Genomic DNA, 21013 nt, shown 5'->3' on the forward strand with positions numbered 1-21013 from the left:
ATCACTCTGTTTGCCAACAGGCCATATGAAGTTCTCTACCAGAAATACATTTGATTTTAGGAAAAGGAAGTTTTGGCATCTTTCCTTCTAGTGCTAAAAAAGAACATAGGCCATATAAACAACAGATAAAAATATTAATTGAATTCCCATATGAGAATTATTTTATCTAAGCATCCCAACTGCATTAGATGATCTTGTTTGTGGTTGGGAAAGTGTGGTGGTGCATCCTGGCATGTCTTGATTTCCTAGATCTCCTGGGACCAACCTGCAGCAGCTTTGCACAATTGGATTCGAGGGCATGATAAAGTGCCTGGAGCATGGACAACAATAAATGGACAGGTATGTTCTGAATATTCTTATCTATACTCACTTTTTGACTTTTTTTAATTATAAAATTAAAGATGCCTGCATACAGGTGAATATAAATGGCTGTCACATTGGAGTAGCTCTAATCTGATGACTTTATGTTTTGTGTGTATCTAGAACAGGCACCTAAAGAAATACACAGAACACAGTAATTAAGAGTTTTTTAATCGCAAAATTCATTTAATTTGAAGAAAGATAAGTACAATATCTTAAAAAAAAAAAAAAAAAGAGACATGGTACAAAGGTACAAAGAGTAGAACCAAACTGCCAGTCATTTTGGGAAGCAGGTATGCGTTACAGCATAATACAGCCCATGTACAGTGGCCAACATCACAATATGGACAGCAAAATGAAACACTGTGGGCTGCTGAAATAACAGAGGGTTTCATTTTAAGGAGATTTGGGCCTAGATAGTTTGCAGAACTCTGTGAAATTTTATAGAGTGAGTGGTCCCTCACTCTGGGCATGCACCCTCCCTGCTGCTCCCTTTCCTGCACTGGTTGCAGCATGCACATTGTTACAGCTCAGCTACTTTGCACGTTTAGGCAATTTTCAAAGTTTTACATACTCCGGCTTGTAAAGATCTAGAAATGTTGTAACATGTTTTCCATGTGTAGGTAATTATATAATATTTCTATTATATTAACGATTCAAAACAGTATCATAAAATTGTTAATATTTTACAGCACATTTAGAACCTGTGCTCTTTTAATTACATTTCTTTTTAGGTGGTTACTTTTTATGGGTCATCATTACTCGATGCTTCAGTGCCTGCTGGACAAGAGCTGGCAATAAAAGGTGCTTCAAGACCAGGACTTGTGACAAAGAATGGTCTAGTCGTTTTTGGAAATGATGGGAAGATGGTAAGTGCTCAGTCTGGCAAACATAAGTATGGATGGAATAGATTTAGCGAGAAGGGCAAGTAGTGTGGAACTGTCAAGCTGGATAAATCCAAGTGCCAATGGCTGACAGCAAAATCACTTGGAGTTTATCAGTCCTCTGCCATCCTATAGAGAAGACATTCATGTTCTGCTTTTCACTCAATCCATAATCATTTCCTATATGGAGTAAAATCTATTCTTTCTAGGAGAGAATCTGAAAGACAGGCACGACTGGCCTGTGCTAAATTGCCTGCATCATATCAGCTTTCCTGCAAGCCATTTATTTCACTATTTCAATCATCCTGTTAATGCCTAAAAACTCTTTACCCAAGGATGTACTACCTCACATGCAATTCAAAATCATATCCTCTCACTTTTCAGGTACTAGTAAGAAATCTGCAGTTTGAGGATGGAAAAATGATCCCTGCATCTAAATACTTCTCTGCTGATGAAACAACTGCCCTGGAACTTACAGAAGAGGAGAAAAAGATTGCAGAAGATATCAGAGTAATTCACTAAACTGCTTTAGAGGGATATTATTCAGACAAAAGCATTACATACTTATTTTTGGCAAGGCGTATCTTTTGTTTAGTCATGCAAATAATTTTTTGATAAAATGTATTCAAAGTATATGGAGGTGAAGGTTTAGTTATTGATATTAATTCAGGTGGAATTGGGAATTCACATGTATTTATCTCACTTTACAGTTTCCTTTCAGATACAAGTGATACAAAAACAGTGAGTGCAGGATGAGTAATGGTAAATATCTACAAATGATGAATGTGGGAGTGAGGAAAAACAACTGTGAGCTTCACCTCACAGAAGTGAGGTTTTCAACTCTGGCAGACTCAGACAGTTCTTGGAATCCTTTTTTTTCACTGTGGTGTTCATCTCTAGGATGTGCTGAGAATGGGCCTGTTGGGCAAGCTCCAGGGTGTCTCAGAACAGCCTTCTCAAAGCAAAAAGGCAGCAGTTTTCTCTCTGTACCTGTGTGCACTTCTTCTGCCACAAACCATACACAAGGGGCTGGCTGCCAGAGGGATGGGAACAGCTGGAGCAGAAAACTCTCATAGCCAGAGAGGAACTTTTCTACCCTCTCCTGAAATCCATCCCTCTGTAGTGTCAGGGGCTCAGCTGAAAGCCACATTTATCATTCAAGTTTTGTGCCAGAGCAAATGAATCATAGATGTCTTCCCTTGTGCTGACTCTGCTGCAGGGTTATTAACTTTTGGCACAGGCCAGGCAGCTTCATGTACTAATATTTTAAGCTGCTGATTCAAGATTACCTTGAACCTGCTTGCCAGCAACCTAAATGCTGCCTGGAGCTATTGAATGACTGAGAAAATTATGAAAAGAAGTAAAAACTCCTCAGTTGATGACACTGCATGCTAACTGTGAAACTCAGTTATAATTAATTGAAATATTACATTACCAGTTATTGAACTGTTTATTTCTCCATCTCATGCATGCAGCTTATACTACTTCTCAGCTTTGGCCAGGTGTCTGAAATGCCATCAATCCATTCATAAAGTGCTCCAGGCTGTCCTTGCCTATACTGATGACACATTCTGTAATGCAATGGGAACTTATTATTTGGAGGATAAAAAAAATCTTTTAAAGATAGGCCTGAAAAGTTTTAGCATTGCACCATTCAGGTTTCTTACCTGATTGGGTAAAATTACCATGGACAAAATACTATATTTTGATAATCTAATGATACTGAAAAATTTCTTGTCTGACATCCTGTCTCTAGACTGTTTTCGACCCTCTTAAAATAACTTAATGTTTTAGAAACCTTTGAAACAATATGTTGTAGGCAGAGATACCATAGAAAATACAGTTTGATATATACTTTTTGCTATTAGAGGATTATTCATTATTGCCTCTGTTAATGTTCTGTATTATTAGGCTATTTGGAAGGGAATTTTAAGCAATGTTGCTGTGATTGAGGATTCCACAGACTTCTTCAAATCTGGAGCATCCTCTATGCATGTTGTCAGGTAGGAATACTCAAAATAAGAATATTGTAAAGCCAAAGTTAATGAAAAAAAAGTTGTCATGGTGCATTTAAATCAGTGGTGTTAAAAAAATAATCCCTCTACGTTTTCCCACACTCTTAATATTCCCTTTCTTATCTTGGAAACATGTACAGTTCTTCTCCCCAAGTTATGAGATATTGCTGTAATCCTGCTCTTTCTACTGAAGGAAATTTCCCCTTAACTTCAGGAACATCATGCCCAGGGGAGCACGGTGATGCTCAAACCTGTCTGCGTGCAGCCACAGGTATCTCCAGACCAGGGGACTGACTGGGAACCTGAGCAAAGACCTCCCCAGAGGGAAAGAGAAGCCTTTCACAAAAAGAATTGAGCCCATGCTTAAAGATGCACTGAGTTTGTCATGGCTTGGGTCACCTAGTCTGTCTTCTTTTTGCAGCACAGACCATAATATAAAACCAGCATTTTTAAACCAACTGATTATTGTGCTGATTACCTACCAAGCTTAATGTCCTACATATACTGGTTGGAGGAGTCCCAGATGCTATTTTCCAATGGCATATCAATATCTTCTAGTAACTGATTTTCAAAAGTTTTCCTGAGAGTATTCCAGAAGTGACATTTTCTTTTCCATAGCATCCATGATTAAACCAACAGATTTCAGCAAAATGCATCACTTCTATGCCCTTGTCAGAGAAACACACACACATATTCACATGCATACAAACTGAGGCCCAGTTTTGATCCCTTTTGCCCTTCTAATGATTCAATTATCTGGAGAATTATTTCATTTTTAATTAAACTTACTCCTTCTTCAAAATCTTTAGGATGCTAGAAGAGATCAAACAGAAGCATCGTGGACTGCAGCTACAGAATGAAGACGTGTATATGGCCACTAAGTTTGCAGACTTTATTCAGATGGCTGTCAGAAAACTCAGAGGAGAAGACAAAGAAGAAGAGTTAGTAATTGATTATGTAAGGCTTTTCATTTTGCACTTATTGTTTAGTCTTTCCTGGGTTTTAGGGGAGGGCAGACAATGCATTTTATTAGACTGCTTGATGCAGTAGGAAAGCCAAGAACTACTTGGTTATACAAACTTCTATATATTTGTATTTGGTTTCCATTACATTTTACTTCTAACAGCCACATATACAGGCTAAAATGTGTCTGGATATTGGCTGCAGATATCAAAAACTTGCTATGCTACATTAAAATATTAGTTATTATAATTTTAAAATAGTTTGGTTTTTATGTCACCCAGGTTTCAAAAAATATGAACAACATGACTGTGAATATGCCATACCAATGTTTCATAAATGGGAAATTTATAGATGCTGATGATGGAAAAACATATGACACTATAAATCCAGCAGATGGATCAGTAAGTAACTTCTAAATATGATTGATACCAGTTTATTTCATTGTTTTTGCCTATTAAAAAACATTACCTGAATATTGCTAATTTGAAAACAATATACTAAATTAAACAACCTCTAGAAATAAGTTTCAATTTACTTCACATTTTGCTTATTCTACAATTTTTTTCCATTTGAGTCAAGCAAAGCAAAGCTGCAAAGCAAAAATAACCTACTTCCACTTCAATTATTACATTGCTTTTCACACCCAGCTGAATATTTTACGTTGATTTCATTCTTGTTTAGCTTTGCAAACAGAAATTGCTGAAGTTTATATGGTAAAGAAGTGTTTCTTGTAGGATATTTGGTATTTCCTGTCAGTAATCAGCTTCTTTTTTTTTTTTTTTTTTTTTTTTTTTTTTTTTTTTTTCTTTTTCTTTTTCTTATTTTTCTTTTTTATTACTTTTTGCCTTAGGGTAATTGTAATTTTGTCCCTTTAAATTCCCAGTAAGAAAAATAATTTTTCAATAGGAAAATACATACTGTTCCACTTTAGTCCTGAACTACCCAATATTGGTTGAGCAAATCTTAACTGTGAATTACAAATAAGAGAAGTGATTCTGATGGTCATGTAGTTGCCATTTAATTCTGGAGTAAATGAAGTCTGCTGAAATCAATGACACAAATTTCGCTGTCATCAGAAGTCAGACTTTGATACTTTTCCTGAAACTCATTATAGAATGGAATAAAAGTCATAACCATTCTGTGTTAGGATTTACAATGTGTGTATTTAGAACAAAATCATCATAAAATACTGTGTGTTTATGGTGGTTTATGATAACAGAAGCTCCATTCCTTAGAAATGGAACATGTGGGAGTTGTTTTAGCATGTTTAGATATTTAGATTGTGATACCACATATGAAGACTTCCAGCTTTTGTAATACCACATTGGTTTTACATACAGAAAGAGAGGGTGAGATCCAGTGGGACAATGCACCTCACTTTGAAAAGAAAAAGAAAGATTAAGGAACCTGAGTTCCTGCCATGTACTCCAAATTCTGCCACCTCAATTGTGTCTGAGCTTTTTGCAGCCTGGCTCACTCATTACAACTGCCACAAACTGCCACAAGGATTAAGTATTTGCTTATACCCAGTCTAGAATTTTGGGAGGAAGGAGTAACATTGCATCTGCATCCCAATGCTTCTTTTTGAGCTAACACAACACTACCTTTGCACAGGTAATAGCCAGTGTATCTTCTGCCTCACTGGCTGATGTTGACAAGGCAGTGGCAGCAGCAAAGGAGGCATTTGAAAATGGTGAATGGGGGAGGATGAATGCAAGGGAAAGAGGGCGAGTCATGTACAGGTATGTACAAGACAGCTGGCATTTGTTTCATTTCCTCAAATCTTGTTTGTTTCTCTGAAGAATTGTTATGTACATTTTCTGAAGGTGATGGATGTTCATAATCCCACTGTCAGAGGATCCAGACTAGCCATCTTTTCACCCCCTGACTGATTTCAGTGTACCAGCCTCAGCTCTTAGCCTGCCAACCTTTCTTGTGCCAGAGAAGATTCTTGTGGTCTCTCATCGCTGCCATTCTTTCATTATTATTTATTAATGGAAGCAAAGAATTTGAGCAAAATGTATTTTAAATACTTGATGTCTTCATTTCATCTATATGAGTTTCATTGCAAGGATTGAGAATTCCCTTGTAAATTCCCATCCTTCCATATAAGTGAGGCTAAGCTTTAAAACAGTCTACCTGAGTTAGGTAGGCAGAGATTTGACCCTGCTAAGCCTGCCTGCATGTGGACTCCATACCATAAATACACAGCTACATTGCCACTAATTTTGAAGTAGACTGAAACTGATGTTAGATTTTTCCAGAATCATTGCCAGCATCTGGCTAAAGACCCACTGTGGGAGATGTGTTATGGTCTGTAGAGGAAGAATTGTCCTGTGCAGGAATTCTCTAAGCTAATTCCAACATTTACCTGAGACACTTTTATCTCTTTTTTGTATCTATCTCACCATGTCTAGTTAATGCCTGGTTCTTATTTTTGGCTGTGTTGCTATTGGTTCAGAAGATAAGCAGAGGTTTTGTTGAATTAATGGTATTTTAATGGTGAGCTTTGATTCTTGAAGGGGTAGAGGTGATCTTAGAAAGATGTAATGCTGACTAGATAGTGTGAGTGTGACACTGGAGGCAGCTAATAAAACCCCAAGTATTATAGATTCTCCATATGCAGTATGATGCTTCTCCCAGGCACAGGGAGAACAATGTCGTGCAAACTTCAGGTGACTAGAAGCATCAGAGCTTCCCTATAAAGAAAGCCTCTTTTGTGGGCTATATGAAAAGCTTTTATTGCTTTTTCAGGTCTAAACATGCAAATGAATGAGCAGACATGAGTAATGAAGCTACTTTTTCAGGTTGCTACTCCTAAAAAAAATGTCACATGTTTTACAAGACATTGCAGGAATCTTAGCAAAAGAGAATGAAAGCAAAGCCAAAAATTCTGCTTATCTTATAAAGTATGTGACCTGGCCATGGAAAAAGGCCTGCAGGACCCACCCTTACACAGTTAGTAGTCATCACAAGAGAAAAAGGGCAAGTCAGAACTGAACATTAAATACACCTGGTCACTTATGTTTTTCACAAGTGTGCACATATTCAAGGCATGCATAAACTTGTGTTTAATTTATATCAGGAATGTAGAGTGCTTGAGAGACCAAGTTAGCTCTGACCTAAAGAGAAAATTTTAAGGTGTGAAAACTCCTGCTCTGTTTTAGACTTGGAAGATTTGTAAGAATAGCTATATTAGGTATATGGAAAATATAGTTCTCCTACACTGGGTTGGTTATCCCTGGATTAAAAGCTTTGCCTAGGGAACTCATTCACTAGGATAAAACACTAGAGTGTTTATGTTGCAAACCATTCCCAGTGGATAAAAGCTCTCTCTGGACCACCTTAACTGAAATAAGGCCCCTTCTTCTCTGGCCTCTGTTCAAACTGGAGATTTTTAGTGCTGAACCAAAGAGAATGTGGGTGCCATTAAAGCTCCTAGCTCTGCTGCTTTGTCTTAAAGAATCATTAATAAAAGATATTAAGCCCACTTTAAATGGAACTTTGTCCCTGACATGCACAAATCAATTCTCTTACACAAACACTGCCAACGCCCTGACCGGTAGCTGGGTCTCCAAGATACAGTTAAAACAGGTATTAAAGAACATTTCCCCACATCTCTGCAAATGTTTTAATTGGCCAGAATTTACATAATGGAAAAATGTCACAAGTTTCACATCCAGTTTTGAATACTCTTTACAGGATCAAAAATGCACTTTTCTTAATCTCTTAAAATCACATGGGAGCGTTGATTATATATCTGAGTACCAAATCACAGAAGGAAACTGAAGAAAAACGTTAATGAATGTAAGACAATGTGAAGAACTGAATGTGAAAATTCATTGATGCAAACATACCTGAACAGGGAACCACTAAACTAACAGTAGTGCCTCATAGGTACAGGTGTCAATCTGTGCAGATATATTTTTGAGATACTTTCATAGTTATTATCAACTTAGTAATACTTACTATAGTCTTACTTACACCTCAAGTGAGTTTGCACAGTTCATGTCTTCATTCAGTCTCTACTAAAGCCAGTGTGAAGACATTTGCAGAGTAATGGGCAATTGTTCAATCCTTTGCAGATATTAGGAGCAGTGCCTCCACCTCCAAACTTAGTGGGAATGCTATTTTGATTATGCTTCTTTGCCACACCTATTATAATTTTAGATGTAATTTCCTTTAATGTGGATTTTTAACATTTTTTTTAAGACTTGCAGACCTGATGGAAGAACATCAAGAAGAGTTAGCAACAATAGAATCTATTGACTCAGGAGCTGTCTACACTTTAGCTCTGAAGACTCATATTGGAATGTCTGTGCAAACATTCAGATACTTTGCTGGATGGTGTGACAAAATTCAGGCAAGTGAATATGTAAAGGAAATTATCAATGGCAGTGCTTCTCTACACTTCTTTTTTTGTTGTTATTCTCCTGAAACAGTGCCAAAAAGTAGTAAAAGGAAAAGAGTAACTTAGGAATCAAAAACTAAAGCGAAATTAGAATTTTACCTAGAATGAATCTCCCTGTCAATACAAAAGGATAGTCCACCTCCAGCTGGAGAATATGGATTTAGAATGTGGCTCTAAATATTGAAGAAATCAGCTGAGGTGTCACAGTGGATATACTTGCTTGGTCAGCTCTTGGTTATTCATGGGGCAGAATGTCACTGTACTCGTTATACAGGTGAGCACAAGACTTGTGCTTTGCTGCAGTCTGCCCAAGACTGGTGAGTTTGCTTGATGGCACAGCATTTCTTCCAGTATCTTTAAGACCAATCAAGAATATCATCCAGATTTTTTTTTTTTTTTTGTTCATCAGACCCTCACTTTGTGTTCTCCCATACTTTGTTTTTAATCTGTGCTGTTATTTCATCCAGCTGACAATCAGGACTTGATTGCAATATCCACAGTAGGAAATCATACAGTAGAAGCATCTGTGCCCCTTTCCCTGATGCAAAAATGCTTGTGGTTTTGAAGCCTACTGTGTAGCTTTCTGAAACATATTTACATGACAAATATATTTGTAATAAAAATCATAAATCAATATGAAGATTTGTCCCTCCTCTGTCTTTTAGGGTGCTACAATTCCAATTAATCAGGCCCGGCCAAACCATAACCTAACATTCACCAAGAAAGAGCCAATTGGGTGAGTATCACTTTTTCTTCTTAGTGACAGCCTTGACATGCAGGAAAGCCATTGAAAAGCTGCCATCAAATATGTAATCTTTCCCTGTTTTTCCCTACCTGAAGTGTCTGTGCAATTATTATCCCCTGGAATTATCCACTGATGATGCTTGCATGGAAGAGCGCAGCGTGCTTGGCTGCAGGCAACACCCTCGTACTCAAACCAGCTCAGGTAGGAGCAAAAAGAAATCTACAGATGGCCCAGATGCCCCTGTTCAGGCAGAATGATTTAGGCAGTGTAGCAGATTTCACCCATAGGTTGATCTGTCATAGGCTGACTGTGTCGTATATTTGAAAATGCATTTATAATAATACAAACTGCCATGGTGATACAAAGTATTGATTGACTCCAATTCTGCTCTGGTGCTAATTTCATTTCCAAGAATTAATTTTCCATAAGAAGCCATCACTTCTAATTTGCCAATACTGTAAGAAGTTGAATATTGTATCAAAACTAAGATGTATTGAATGTAAAAGGTATCATCATGCATTTGATTAAAACAGGAGACCTAATCTAAATGTTTCTACTTAGGTCACACCTCTGACTTCCTTGAAGTTTGCAGAACTCTCAGCTAAAGCTGGATTTCCTAAGGGCGTTATAAATATTCTGCCTGGCTCAGGTAAAACTTGAACTCATCATTTTTCTGGGAGAGGTCATGCTAAAACTAGTGAAGTTCTTCACCTTTTTAAAGATTATTACATAGACCTGTTCACAGGTACTAGGTTTGCATTATTTCACACAGCAATTTCACATGTTTCCAGAAGAGAATTGGAAAAATCTGTCTTTAGTTAGTGGTAGAAGCTGTCAGCCTACACCCTTTACAAGCTCACACAATTGACACAAACACTCTGGAAAAGGATATATTACAGAGAAACATGTTCATTTGATTGTAAAGCTTAGTCATAGTCATAGTAATAAATCTGCAAATATAAGTAGGGATGTGATACTGTATTTGATTTGTGGTGTAAGCTCCTTCTGTGTTACAGTGCTGCTGCTGGAATAGTAAAAATTGTCCATGTACCATCCAGTTACTCTGCTTTCCTCATCCTGATAGGTGGCTTAGTGGGACAGCACCTCTCTGAACATCCAGATGTTCGCAAAGTTGGATTCACTGGTTCAACACCAACTGGTAAACAGATCATGAAGAGGTACTCTCAGCAGAAGAATCATAAATAAACCCTGCTTAGTCTGGTTCTGAACTATCTTACTAGATATATTGTGCAGTAGATATATATGTAGATATATATACTAGATATATATGTAGCAGTAATGAAAAAGCACAGCTACACATGGTTGTTTACCACTATGTAGAATTCTATTAAGTCACTACTGGACAGTAGAGGTTTATACATTTTCACTAGTTATGATTCAAAGGAAATAATGGAAAAATATATTAAAGATTTGGTTTATATGACTATTTTGGGTTTATATGACTATTTTTATTTTTTACAGTGCAGCTGCTAACCTGAAGAAAGTTTCTCTAGAACTTGGTGGCAAATCACCATTGATCATATTTAGTGACTGTGAACTTGACAGAGCCGTAAAAATGGTAATGTTACCTTGAAGTACAATTTGTTCAAAGCCTTTGTGGTACATCCTCACAGTAGTGCAATGTTCTTCTCGACGTGCCAAAAAAAAAAAAAAATACCAGGGATCCTTTGCATTAAAAACTTTGAGATCTGTTAGAAAACAGACTCAGATATTTCTTTATGCCAGCACAATTTAACTATTCATGCTGCCCCAAGAAATATACATTAGAAATTACAACAAAACAAAGAATTGAGCTCTCTATTGCCATATAGCTTTTAGTTCATCAATTGATCAATCAATCAATCGATCAATCATTCATCAATTATCAATAATAATAATTCACCTTCCCTACCAGCCAAATTGTGTTCGAAGTTCATAAATAAGACGTTGCATTGGTGATATCCTCTAACATAAAGCATTAAATTCTGGGGTCACAAACACTGCATGCAACCTTAGGGAACAGAATGGAGACTGAACAAAATGCATATAAATATTTATGGTTTTTTCCTGATCAGGGTATGGGAGCAGTGTATTTCAACAAAGGAGAAAACTGCATTGCAGCTGGCAGGCTGTTTGTGGAAGAATCAATTCATGATGAGTTTGTTAGAAAAGTGGTAAGATATTCAAGGACTAAAGTTTAAGCATATGCTTTACTGCGGCAGGATACACTAGTTTTATAGACACTTGTGTTTCTTATTTTCAATTGCCTAATTTCTCATTATTGCTTATGATAGACAGTGCTGCTTCTCAGGAACCTCTTACATGATTAAAAGGAAGCATTGAAGGGAGATATTTGCACCAGTAATGCACAGATAAGTGACAGTTAAATAGATATTGTACCTTCAGTGATAATTCATATTTGACCAGGAAAATAAGATTACAAATAATTACTGAACTCAGGTCAATGTGATTGAAGAAGGCTTCTGTAAAGTCAAAAAAAAGGAATATTGGAAGCCTAGCTAAAATAATACAAAGGTCACTATTAAAAATGCAATTGTCACCATGCTGTGCCACTGGAGAATTCATTTATTTTGCTCAAGAACAGGTAATCACTGTCTTAAGTAATTTACCACTGGTAAAACTTAATATTTTACATACCTATCTTAATAGCAGAAGAGAATACACACATGAACAAAGCATCAAAAACTTTCAGAAGTAATTAGAGAATATGAAACAAAAGACAAAGCCTCATTTTAAAAAGGGAGAATGATTATATATCTAAGATTCCAGTATTTTCTTAGATTCAATCTTCACAGCACCAAAAAATGCAGCATTCCAAATTTCTGGTCACTTTAACAATACTGCTGTGTTATGTAACTTCATTTTAATTGGGTAACCCCTAGGTTGAAGAAATAAAAAAGATGAAAATTGGTGACCCACTTGACAGATCTACAGATCACGGTCCGCAAAATCACAAGGCACATTTGGAAAAGCTGCTGCAATACTGTGAAACTGGAGTAAAAGAAGGAGCCACTCTAGTGTATGGAGGAAGACAAGTACGTAGACCAGGTAAAATACTTTCCAGAGATATTTAGAACTTTTACACTTTATGCAAGAACTGCCATGATTGTCTCAGCTGTATTTTGTGGAGTTGCAGTATCGTGGGACCAGGTAAGCACATGATACCACAGAGCTTTCAAATCTCCTATGATGAGAAGCTGTGCAAATGAAGTATGAGATGTTTATTTAGATCTTACAGTCTATCTTGTTGGGTAGCAAGAAAAGCAGTGGCCCCTGTGACTTGCTGTAACCTTGTTCTCCTGCTGTCAGAGTACAGGGTCTTCCCTCCAGGAGTCACCTGGGCTGCAGACCTTCTGGCCTGGCAGGGAACAGTACATGTTGTCACTGATCAACACAGGCCATTCTTTTACCCTTTTGTCTGCCATTTCTCTTGAAGTGCATGCATTTCCATTCATACTTCATTCACATCTGTTTTCTGTTTCAAGTTGCAAGTTATTTATGACCTCAAAGCATGGGACAGAAATGACCTGGACAAAAGCAAACCCTTAAGCACTTTTACCATGCTCAAACACTGCTCTATCTTCTCTTTAGGTTTCTTCATGGAACCCACTGTATTCACAGATGTTGAAGACCATATGTATATTGCCCAGGAAGAATCTTTTGGTCCTGTCATGGTCATCTCTAAATTTAAAAATGGGTATGTTCTCCTCTGGTTAGAGACTTGATTTTCCCATTTTCACCCTAAGTGAAGAAGTGACAGCTCACACAGCATTTTGTTAAATCTCCTTAGACCAATCTGAATACCTAGAAGTATTCAGTGAGATGTTTTAGTGAAGTTTGTGTGGTAATTGCAAAAGCTTGATCAAATTATAAAATGTGTATTTTTCCCAGTGGAATTACTTATTTTTCCTGTTACAGAAGACTGCAGTGTTGTGTATTGTTGTAACACTGGCACATTGAAAATTCCTCTGTATATTTTGTAAACTGTCATTTCTAATATCTTTCATTCCAGATCATAAGAATTATTTAACATACAGATAAGATTAAAACCCTACATAGAAACTTCACATAAATATTTCCATCAGGTTTCATCTTCTGCAGTTCAATAATAAAGTTAAGAACCACCCATGTAGATAATCCTTCACATCCATAAATTCTGTAGTCTTAAGGGACTGCATTGAATTTTTTAAAGTTTTAAACTACTATTGATTTTTTGAAGCTGTATGGAGATAAGATGCAGATGGAAAATAGTACTCTGGAAATGGTTTGAAAAGTTGTGTCTTGATAGCAGTTTAAATTCCAGCTTTTATTCTGCATTAACTTGTAAAGCTGGACAAAATTTTAGCAAACTGATTCATCATCTGCTGCCATGCTCTGCTTTACAAGCATTTTTGTATTGCTCTAATTCCCAAGTTATACAGTAGCAGCAATTCCTGTGGCATTTCTCAGTGTAGATATTAACCTTTGAAAAGTGAGGTTAGAGCTTCACAAGCTTGAAGCAAGGGTGTGAATTGCTGTGGATCTGTCAGATTGACACACAGATTTGTCCTTAATAAGTCATCTTTAAAAAAACTCACTGTAGAAGAAAGACCATGTGAAAAGTTGCTTCAATGACACTGAAGGTGGAAGGTTGCTAACACCTGTTTATTTTACCTAGTTGCAATTAAATAATTCCTTTCCCCCACAGGGATGTCGATGGAGTATTGCAACGGGCAAATGCCACAGAATATGGCTTAGCTTCAGGAGTTTTCACAAAAGACATAAACAAAGCTCTCTACATCAGTGAAAAGATAGAAGCTGGGACAGTTTTTATTAACACTTACAACAAAACTGATGTGGCAGCGCCATTTGGTGGATTTAAGCTGTCTGGCTTTGGGAAAGATTTAGGTAAGTTGTCTCCTTCCCTCATTTCTTGTCTCAGAGTCCTAATCAATGAAAGAATTACAATACAGTAACCCAATTCCTCTCCTTCCCTAAATATTCCCACTTCAATACTTCCCATTCAGCCTTTCCTGTACATTTGCTAAATAACACAAAATATTCCTCTCCAACTGCTCTGAGAGCAGACAAATAAATTACAGCTTTTCCAGAGCTCTGTACAGGCTACAGAAGGCTGTCAAATAACAATGATATTGGCCAAAATATTCTTTCCCTCAGAGAGAATGCTAATTTAGGTTTCTCCTCTAAGTAAGAGAATGGGAAACTTTTTAATACCTAAAAATGCCACCAAAATTTGCCAACAGCCACAGAAAAAAGATGCATTGAAAAATATTCTCTTTTCAAAACAACTTTTTAGAAAAGTGAAGTCCACTCTGTCAAAGAAGCTATGTAAGTCTTGGCAGATCAAGCTTCATGATGGAGAAAAAAGGAAAACTAAATTTCTTTAACACAACAGATTTTTGCTTTTGCAATCTCCAAAGACATTTCCTGAAACCAAAATGAGTGATGATATCAGGATAAAAAAGATTACTGATTTTCACACAGTTTCTCTACCTATGACCTTTAATAGAGGAGAAGCAAAGTTCATAAATTCAGCTATGAGCCCCCAATGGCCATCTAACGACTGCTGCTGCTCGGGGAGCAGCTGCTTGTTAAATTCCAGTTCCTTTTTCTTCCACATCTGTTGTGTCTGGCCTCTTGTCAAACCAGGTCTGTAAATCACAGTGGGAAGGTAATTAGTTTTCATTGTTCCTTAAGGACTAAATATTGGCTACAGTGTTTCAAATTTTTTTCTTGATAATAGTTACGGTCTGACAAAATTCATTTAGCTCCTGTTCTAACAGGTGAATATTGTGCTTGTACAGGTGAAGAAGCTCTTCACGAATATCTCAGAACCAAAACCATCACTGTGGAATATTAAAGTAACAGCTTCACTTGGGAAGCAGACTTTCAGCAGAGTTTGAATCTTGATGACTACGCAAAGCACTTGATATCACACCTAGGATATGCTGACTGCAGTGCTACAACCAAAAAAAAAAAAAACAAAAAAAAAAAAAAAAAAAACAAAAAAAACCCAACAAAGTAAAATACTCATTTCTATAAATTAGGCCCAGATTTTAGTCTGACAGACAATGGCTTTTGGAAATCACCCTGAAGTTATTTAAATTATGTAGCAGCAACAGTTGGTAGCACAATTTCCCCCATCCTCCCCCCCACCAAAACCCCCCAAAAATATGGTTCAGTTTCTTTTTTTTAAATAGAACTGAAGAATAAGTTCTCACACACCTACTTCACATTTCTGTGGCATAATGTTTACATGATCATTTTAAATCCTTAGTCATTAGGCTTCCAAAGTTTAACTAAAATATACTGATTATGCCATTTTTGCTATAAACCAGTTCAGGTTTTATGGTAGCAATTAAACACTCTGCTCTGGTGACTTTTCAGCAGTACAGAAAACCTTTGTGCCATAAGAAGTAAATCAATGCAAGGAAGTGCACTTACTATGATCTTTGTATAGTACATACAGAGTTCAAAATTGGTGTTAAACTATGCATATCAAGCTAAAGTTACTGAAAATATTTTCTACTTTTTTGTTGATATGGAATGTGTGATCTGCCTGCAATTTGAAAGGTGGTTACATTAATGGATTAAAATCACATTTTGTGTCTGTGCACATGGACTGTAATCACTGTTTCATACTGTATGATTATTACTATGTATTTCACACTTTTGTGTTCTTTTTAATCTCTGGGAAAATCCCTTGTTAAATGACCAAGGTCCAATGTTGGCTTTCAAACTTTTTTCAGTTTGGAAGAAATTTTCTATAGATTGAGACTTTATTTAACTAAGCCTGTTAAGACTCCTTGCTCTCAAAATGCAAAAACACCCAAAGCTTCATTTATCTGTGGGCTGCTATTAAAGGTAGCAGTCTGATTCTTTGATCCTCATCCTTCCCCTTCACTAAAATATTCCATGGTTTAATCAGTAAATCATGTCTCCATCTTATATTTAAGCCACATTGTAAAAGAAAGACTAGAATCCTTGTTATTTCTTACCACAAATACTACAGAAACAGGTATTAAAACTAGAACTTTAGGTACAGGTTTCAAAATAAAGTCTAGAAATAACTGCAGGTTTCAAGCCATGACATTAAGTTTAATATTTGAGCAAATACAGTATAGAAAATTTTACTTTAATGGTGTAGAAAATACAAAGTTCCTTTAAGAAACAATGACATCCAAGAGCATGACAGATACTTCTGAAATGCAAACTGATCTATGAAGTAAATGGAATAGCCCAAACCATTGTACTTGATTGATCTGAGGTAAGTATAAATGGGACACACTTTCACTGATTCTGGTTTCACAACTGTGTCAAGCCAACTTAAGTACAGGCCAGCTGAAAAGTCACCTTTTCATCCTTCTGTCAGTGACAGTTAACAAAATGGAAATTGGAAACGTGGCAGGGAACCTGGGGGATGAAAAGTGTAGCTTAAAGCCCCAGAGGCAGCCTTGATCCTTTGCGTATGGAGGGTGTTTGCACCACAGCCACAAAGGTTTCCCACAGGGGCCTGTAAGCTCCCCATGCTGCTGTGGAGCCCAGTGCAGGCACACAGGGTAAGTACTGTAACCCTTTGCTGACCTCTGCTCATGGCTGTCCTTACCCAGGCTGGCTCAGCTAGAAGTGAGCTCAGCCACATCTCTGGTGTCCAGCATGAATGCAATGTAGACATACCTCTGGGGTACTGAAAGATCATGTTTAATAGTGAAGAGAGCGTACATAACACTTCACAGGACATGAAATATGAAAACAAAGCTTTTTTCCTAGTTAACACTTTCTTGCCCTTGAAGGAAAAACTTCTACCTTCCTATAAAAAAGTCTTCAACAAAGCAACAGAACAAGAATGTTTAACTTTCAAATGCCCCTTACTCTAGCTGTTTTCTTGGTGTAAACTACTCTGAAGTCCACTTTCCTGTTATTTGATTAATCAAATCAAACTTAATTCTTCAGAAATCCAGCCTTCCCCAGCCATGAGTGGATCCGGAATTCTCCACCATGTAAACTAAGTGGTTTTAAGGGACAACTCTTCAAAGTGAGAAAACATTATTTGGTTGGTTTGGGGTTTTTTAAAGTAAAATAAAATGGATTTACTCATTTGCTTTGCTGTCCAAAATTTCTATTTTGCCCTTTTCTCCTTTTTGTTTAGGAAACTTAATGTTGTCTACTGTCACTTCATCAGTTACAGAATCATCTTCATCAGATTCCGAGTCATCTTCTGAAGTCAGCAACTCTTCATCTGTATCAGAATCATTCAGTTCAACTACAGCCACATTCTGGAAAAAAAAAAATCTTGGTTAGCACATTATATATATTACATATATATATATATATCTATATATATACACACACACTACAGCACTTTATCACTGGAGTAAAACAAGGTGAACACATTAAACAGCCTGCTACCATAAGAAAATCACAACCACAATAAAAAAGACTTTTAGGGTTTCCTAGGATTTTACAAATATGATTCAGAGATTCCTAAATATTACTGGCCTATAGGAAATCTAAGGCCATATTCATAACACTTTCAAAGAAAGAACTGAGTCAATAGCTGAACTCAGATTATCTAAATCAGGTATTTAAAGTGACAAGCAGCAGACATCAAAACTACTTTTCAGTACAGAAATTAAAATGAAATCATTTAGTGTATAAGGGCTCATGACAAACATACAAACACATGTAGATATATATATATATATATATATTAATCTAGTTTATATCTTATAATGTAGCAGTATTCAGAGCACCACAACTACTCTAAAATAACAAGCAGTTTAAACCACCAGGATGTTTTTTGAAGAGATCTCATATATCCATATACAGAGCCATAATTTTTGAGGTCTGCTTAGCCAGAAGGCATTTGGCTGGGTCATGCACATATATCACCTTCAAAACAAAGTTCTTATATAAGCATGTGGCTGCAGCACTTCAGTTAAAACCAGAAATAAAATATTAGTGTGACTGCAAATAAATAGACAAATACCATCAACAAAGGATCACAACAACACTAAGAACTCTTCTAAACCCAAGATCTAGTCATTCCTAAAAATACTAACAGAGCAGAGCTGAAAGCCAGTTATTACTCTTACTCTAAAGCCTTCTGTTATGCCTTATATTGTCCAGTTTCTAAACATAATCACCTAGGAGACATTTAAAATACAATTTGTGACTTTTGATTCAGAGTTGTAGATTCAACAGCATGTCTTATTCCATTCTTAAACTACTTTACCCCCAGTGATTAAATTCTGCAAGTATGAAAACCAGAATGTAAATTTCAACCAAATAAGCATGTTTATTATATCTGTGTTTTAAATTAGAAGATCAAAGACTATGGTAAAGACTTCACAGAAAATGGTAAAGACTGCACTTTATCTATCATATTACTCATTCTAAGATCAGAGAGTTATTTTAATCCCATCTACATTTACATTAAAATAATAAAAAAACATATTTACCATTTCTATAACTTTTTCTGTTTCATTGTCTAGATGTTCAATATCAAACTGATGAGCAGGTGCTGTTACCATTTTTCTTTTGAGCTCATCATTTGCCTGGGCCATCTGTGGTAAAAAGCTCTGTACTCGGTCCAAAACTGAAAAGAAATTATTATCACATATATATTAAAAAGTCAAAGAGATTCCCATTAGTGTTCACATTTATACCTCAGATATGAGCCTTTATAACAGATTCCATTTCAACTGTAATTTCCAGCTGTCTGCAATAATTAAGTATAGACTGAAGGTCTCGAAGAAGATGGAAAAATTGGCTGATAAGCCAAGCACTAGTTTTCTTTCTTTAAGAAGAGGTACTGTTTCAGATGAGCTCCACAAAAGTATAAGCTATCTTTGAAACATTGTAGAGACTTTAATCCAACAAAGAATTTGATGTAACAATTTAAATTCCAGCTCAATCACAAAACATAAAATAAAATAATTTGACAGAAGTCCTTTTTAAATTAAATACTTTTATACAACAAATATATCATACTGAGAAATTATTTCTAAAAAAGAGATAAGAAGCCCAAGCTACAAGTCCATACTAGGAAAGAACCATCTGTCCCTAAAACTTAAGAGCTGTAATGCCTAGCATTGCAAAATCTAATTTTGCAGCAGCAGCATTTATGTGACTCACCAGTGGGACATAGAACTGTAATGGGAGGAGACCCTACTACCTCTAGAAACTGAACCCAAAAGCTTCTCTCTTTACCTTTTAAAGGAAAGCACTGAAGCAAAAGTTGTGTCACAAAAGTTACCTACTACTTGACACACTTCCAGGGACAACTCCTCCTTACTCACCATTGCTCCTTGGCACCTTAACCGTCTGTAAAGTTGTGGCCTTCTTGCTGCTACATTTTGAATTAATCAGCAAAATGTCTTCCAGCCCTGCATACAAGCAAACGAGTATTGAACTGCTTAAGCTGACAAGTCCTCCGTAATTGCCATCTGCTTTTACTGCTCTTGGAAGAAAAACTGGACTGCACAGGCCAGGGGTCTCACCCTGCAGGTCACCTCTCACACACTCCCTGAGTTTAAGCTACAGTTCCTTAAGCTGTTTTTGAGACAAAGTTTGATTAAGCTAAAGTTAAAACACATTAAGAAAACAACCTCTAATTCCCCTCTGCAAGGCTCCGTGAGGTGGGAGCTGAGGCGTGCCAGTCGCACTGATTTAAATCCCGGTGCCAATGATTCCGCTAACTGTGGGCAGCAGCAGCGCCGGAAAACCCAGACGATGCCAGGGAATTCGGCATTAATTATCCTCATTACTCTTATGACGGCCAACGGAGCTCTGTCTTTTTAACTTTTTTCTTTGGTCTTATACAAACGTCGGTACGACTGCCGATAGCTTAGCGTGGATTTCCCCGCTGATTTACTCCGCATTACCCCTCCCCGGGAGGGCAGCTCTTCAATACACGCGGGATGCAATCACCAGCGGGTCACCGGCGGCACGACGAGCCCCTCCCTCGGGCTGCCTGGCATAGCCGAGCCCCCGCTGGCTGCAGGCCGTTGCCGGCCCCGCCGGGCCGGGGCCGGACTCACCTGGCCGGGGTCGCACGTCCAGCAGCTCCCGGGCCGCCGCCGGCCCCGCCGCGCCGCCGGACCCCGCCATGCGCCCGTCCGCACGGAAATGGAGCGGCCCGCGCGCTCGGCGGCGGCGCGCCCCCTGGCGGGCGGGAGGAGCACCGGCGGTGCTGCCCGCGCGCGACGGCGGGGACAGATCGCCGCGGGGACAGATCGCCGCGGGGACAGATCGCCGCGTCGTGACACGGGCTGAACCTCCGGAAACACAGCAAGGGCAAAGGCACGGGGGGCAGCGGTGTCCTGGCGGGCATCTGGAAGGGCACTGCCAGCAGGTCGAGGTTGGTGGTCCTGCTCCTCTGCTCAGCGCTGGTGAGGCACATCTGGAGGGCTGTGGCCAGTTCTGCGCTCCTCAGGACAAGAGGGACATGGAGCTCCTGGAGCAGGTCCAGCGGAGGCAGCAACGATGATTAAGGAACTGAAGCATCTCTTTAAGAGGAAAGGTCGAGGCAGCCGGAGGCCTGTTTAGCCTCGAGAAGAGACGACTGAGAGGAGATTTCGTCAGTGTACGTAAGTATGTAATGGGAGAGTGA

At 37.9% G+C, this 21013-nt stretch overlaps 2 protein-coding genes across 3 annotated transcripts in view; one reads left to right on the forward strand and one right to left on the reverse strand.

Annotated features, from left to right (window-relative positions):
• The window catches only part of ALDH1L2 (aldehyde dehydrogenase 1 family member L2), a 30632-nt gene extending 13131 nt beyond the window's left edge, over positions 1-17501 (forward strand). For both annotated transcript variants that reach the window (XM_053943209.1, XM_053943210.1), the window contains 18 exons: positions 250-339; positions 1095-1229; positions 1629-1754; positions 3156-3247; positions 4069-4216; positions 4504-4623; positions 5837-5964; positions 8435-8585; positions 9299-9369; positions 9474-9579; positions 9940-10027; positions 10463-10556; positions 10861-10957; positions 11454-11552; positions 12282-12447; positions 12991-13096; positions 14087-14286; positions 15204-17501. In XM_053943209.1, coding sequence (XP_053799184.1) covers positions 250-339; positions 1095-1229; positions 1629-1754; positions 3156-3247; positions 4069-4216; positions 4504-4623; positions 5837-5964; positions 8435-8585; positions 9299-9369; positions 9474-9579; positions 9940-10027; positions 10463-10556; positions 10861-10957; positions 11454-11552; positions 12282-12447; positions 12991-13096; positions 14087-14286; positions 15204-15259 — 2073 coding nt within the window. In that variant the 3' untranslated portion in view covers positions 15260-17501. The remainder of the gene's footprint in view (positions 1-249; positions 340-1094; positions 1230-1628; positions 1755-3155; positions 3248-4068; positions 4217-4503; positions 4624-5836; positions 5965-8434; positions 8586-9298; positions 9370-9473; positions 9580-9939; positions 10028-10462; positions 10557-10860; positions 10958-11453; positions 11553-12281; positions 12448-12990; positions 13097-14086; positions 14287-15203) is intronic.
• On the reverse strand, positions 16477-20521 carry NOPCHAP1 (NOP protein chaperone 1). Its single transcript, XM_053943212.1, has 4 exons — positions 20442-20521; positions 19701-19787; positions 18861-18997; positions 16477-17675 (listed from the first exon to the last, which is right to left on the reverse strand). The coding sequence occupies exons 1-4, from the start codon at positions 20509-20511 to the stop codon at positions 17490-17492; spliced, it is 480 nt and encodes a 159-aa protein (XP_053799187.1). The 5' UTR covers positions 20512-20521; the 3' UTR covers positions 16477-17489.
• Between the last annotated feature and the right edge of the window lie 492 nt (positions 20522-21013).

Source organism: Vidua chalybeata, chromosome 5 (genome assembly GCF_026979565.1).
Source record: "Vidua chalybeata isolate OUT-0048 chromosome 5, bVidCha1 merged haplotype, whole genome shotgun sequence".
Taxonomy (NCBI): domain Eukaryota; kingdom Metazoa; phylum Chordata; class Aves; order Passeriformes; family Viduidae; genus Vidua; species Vidua chalybeata.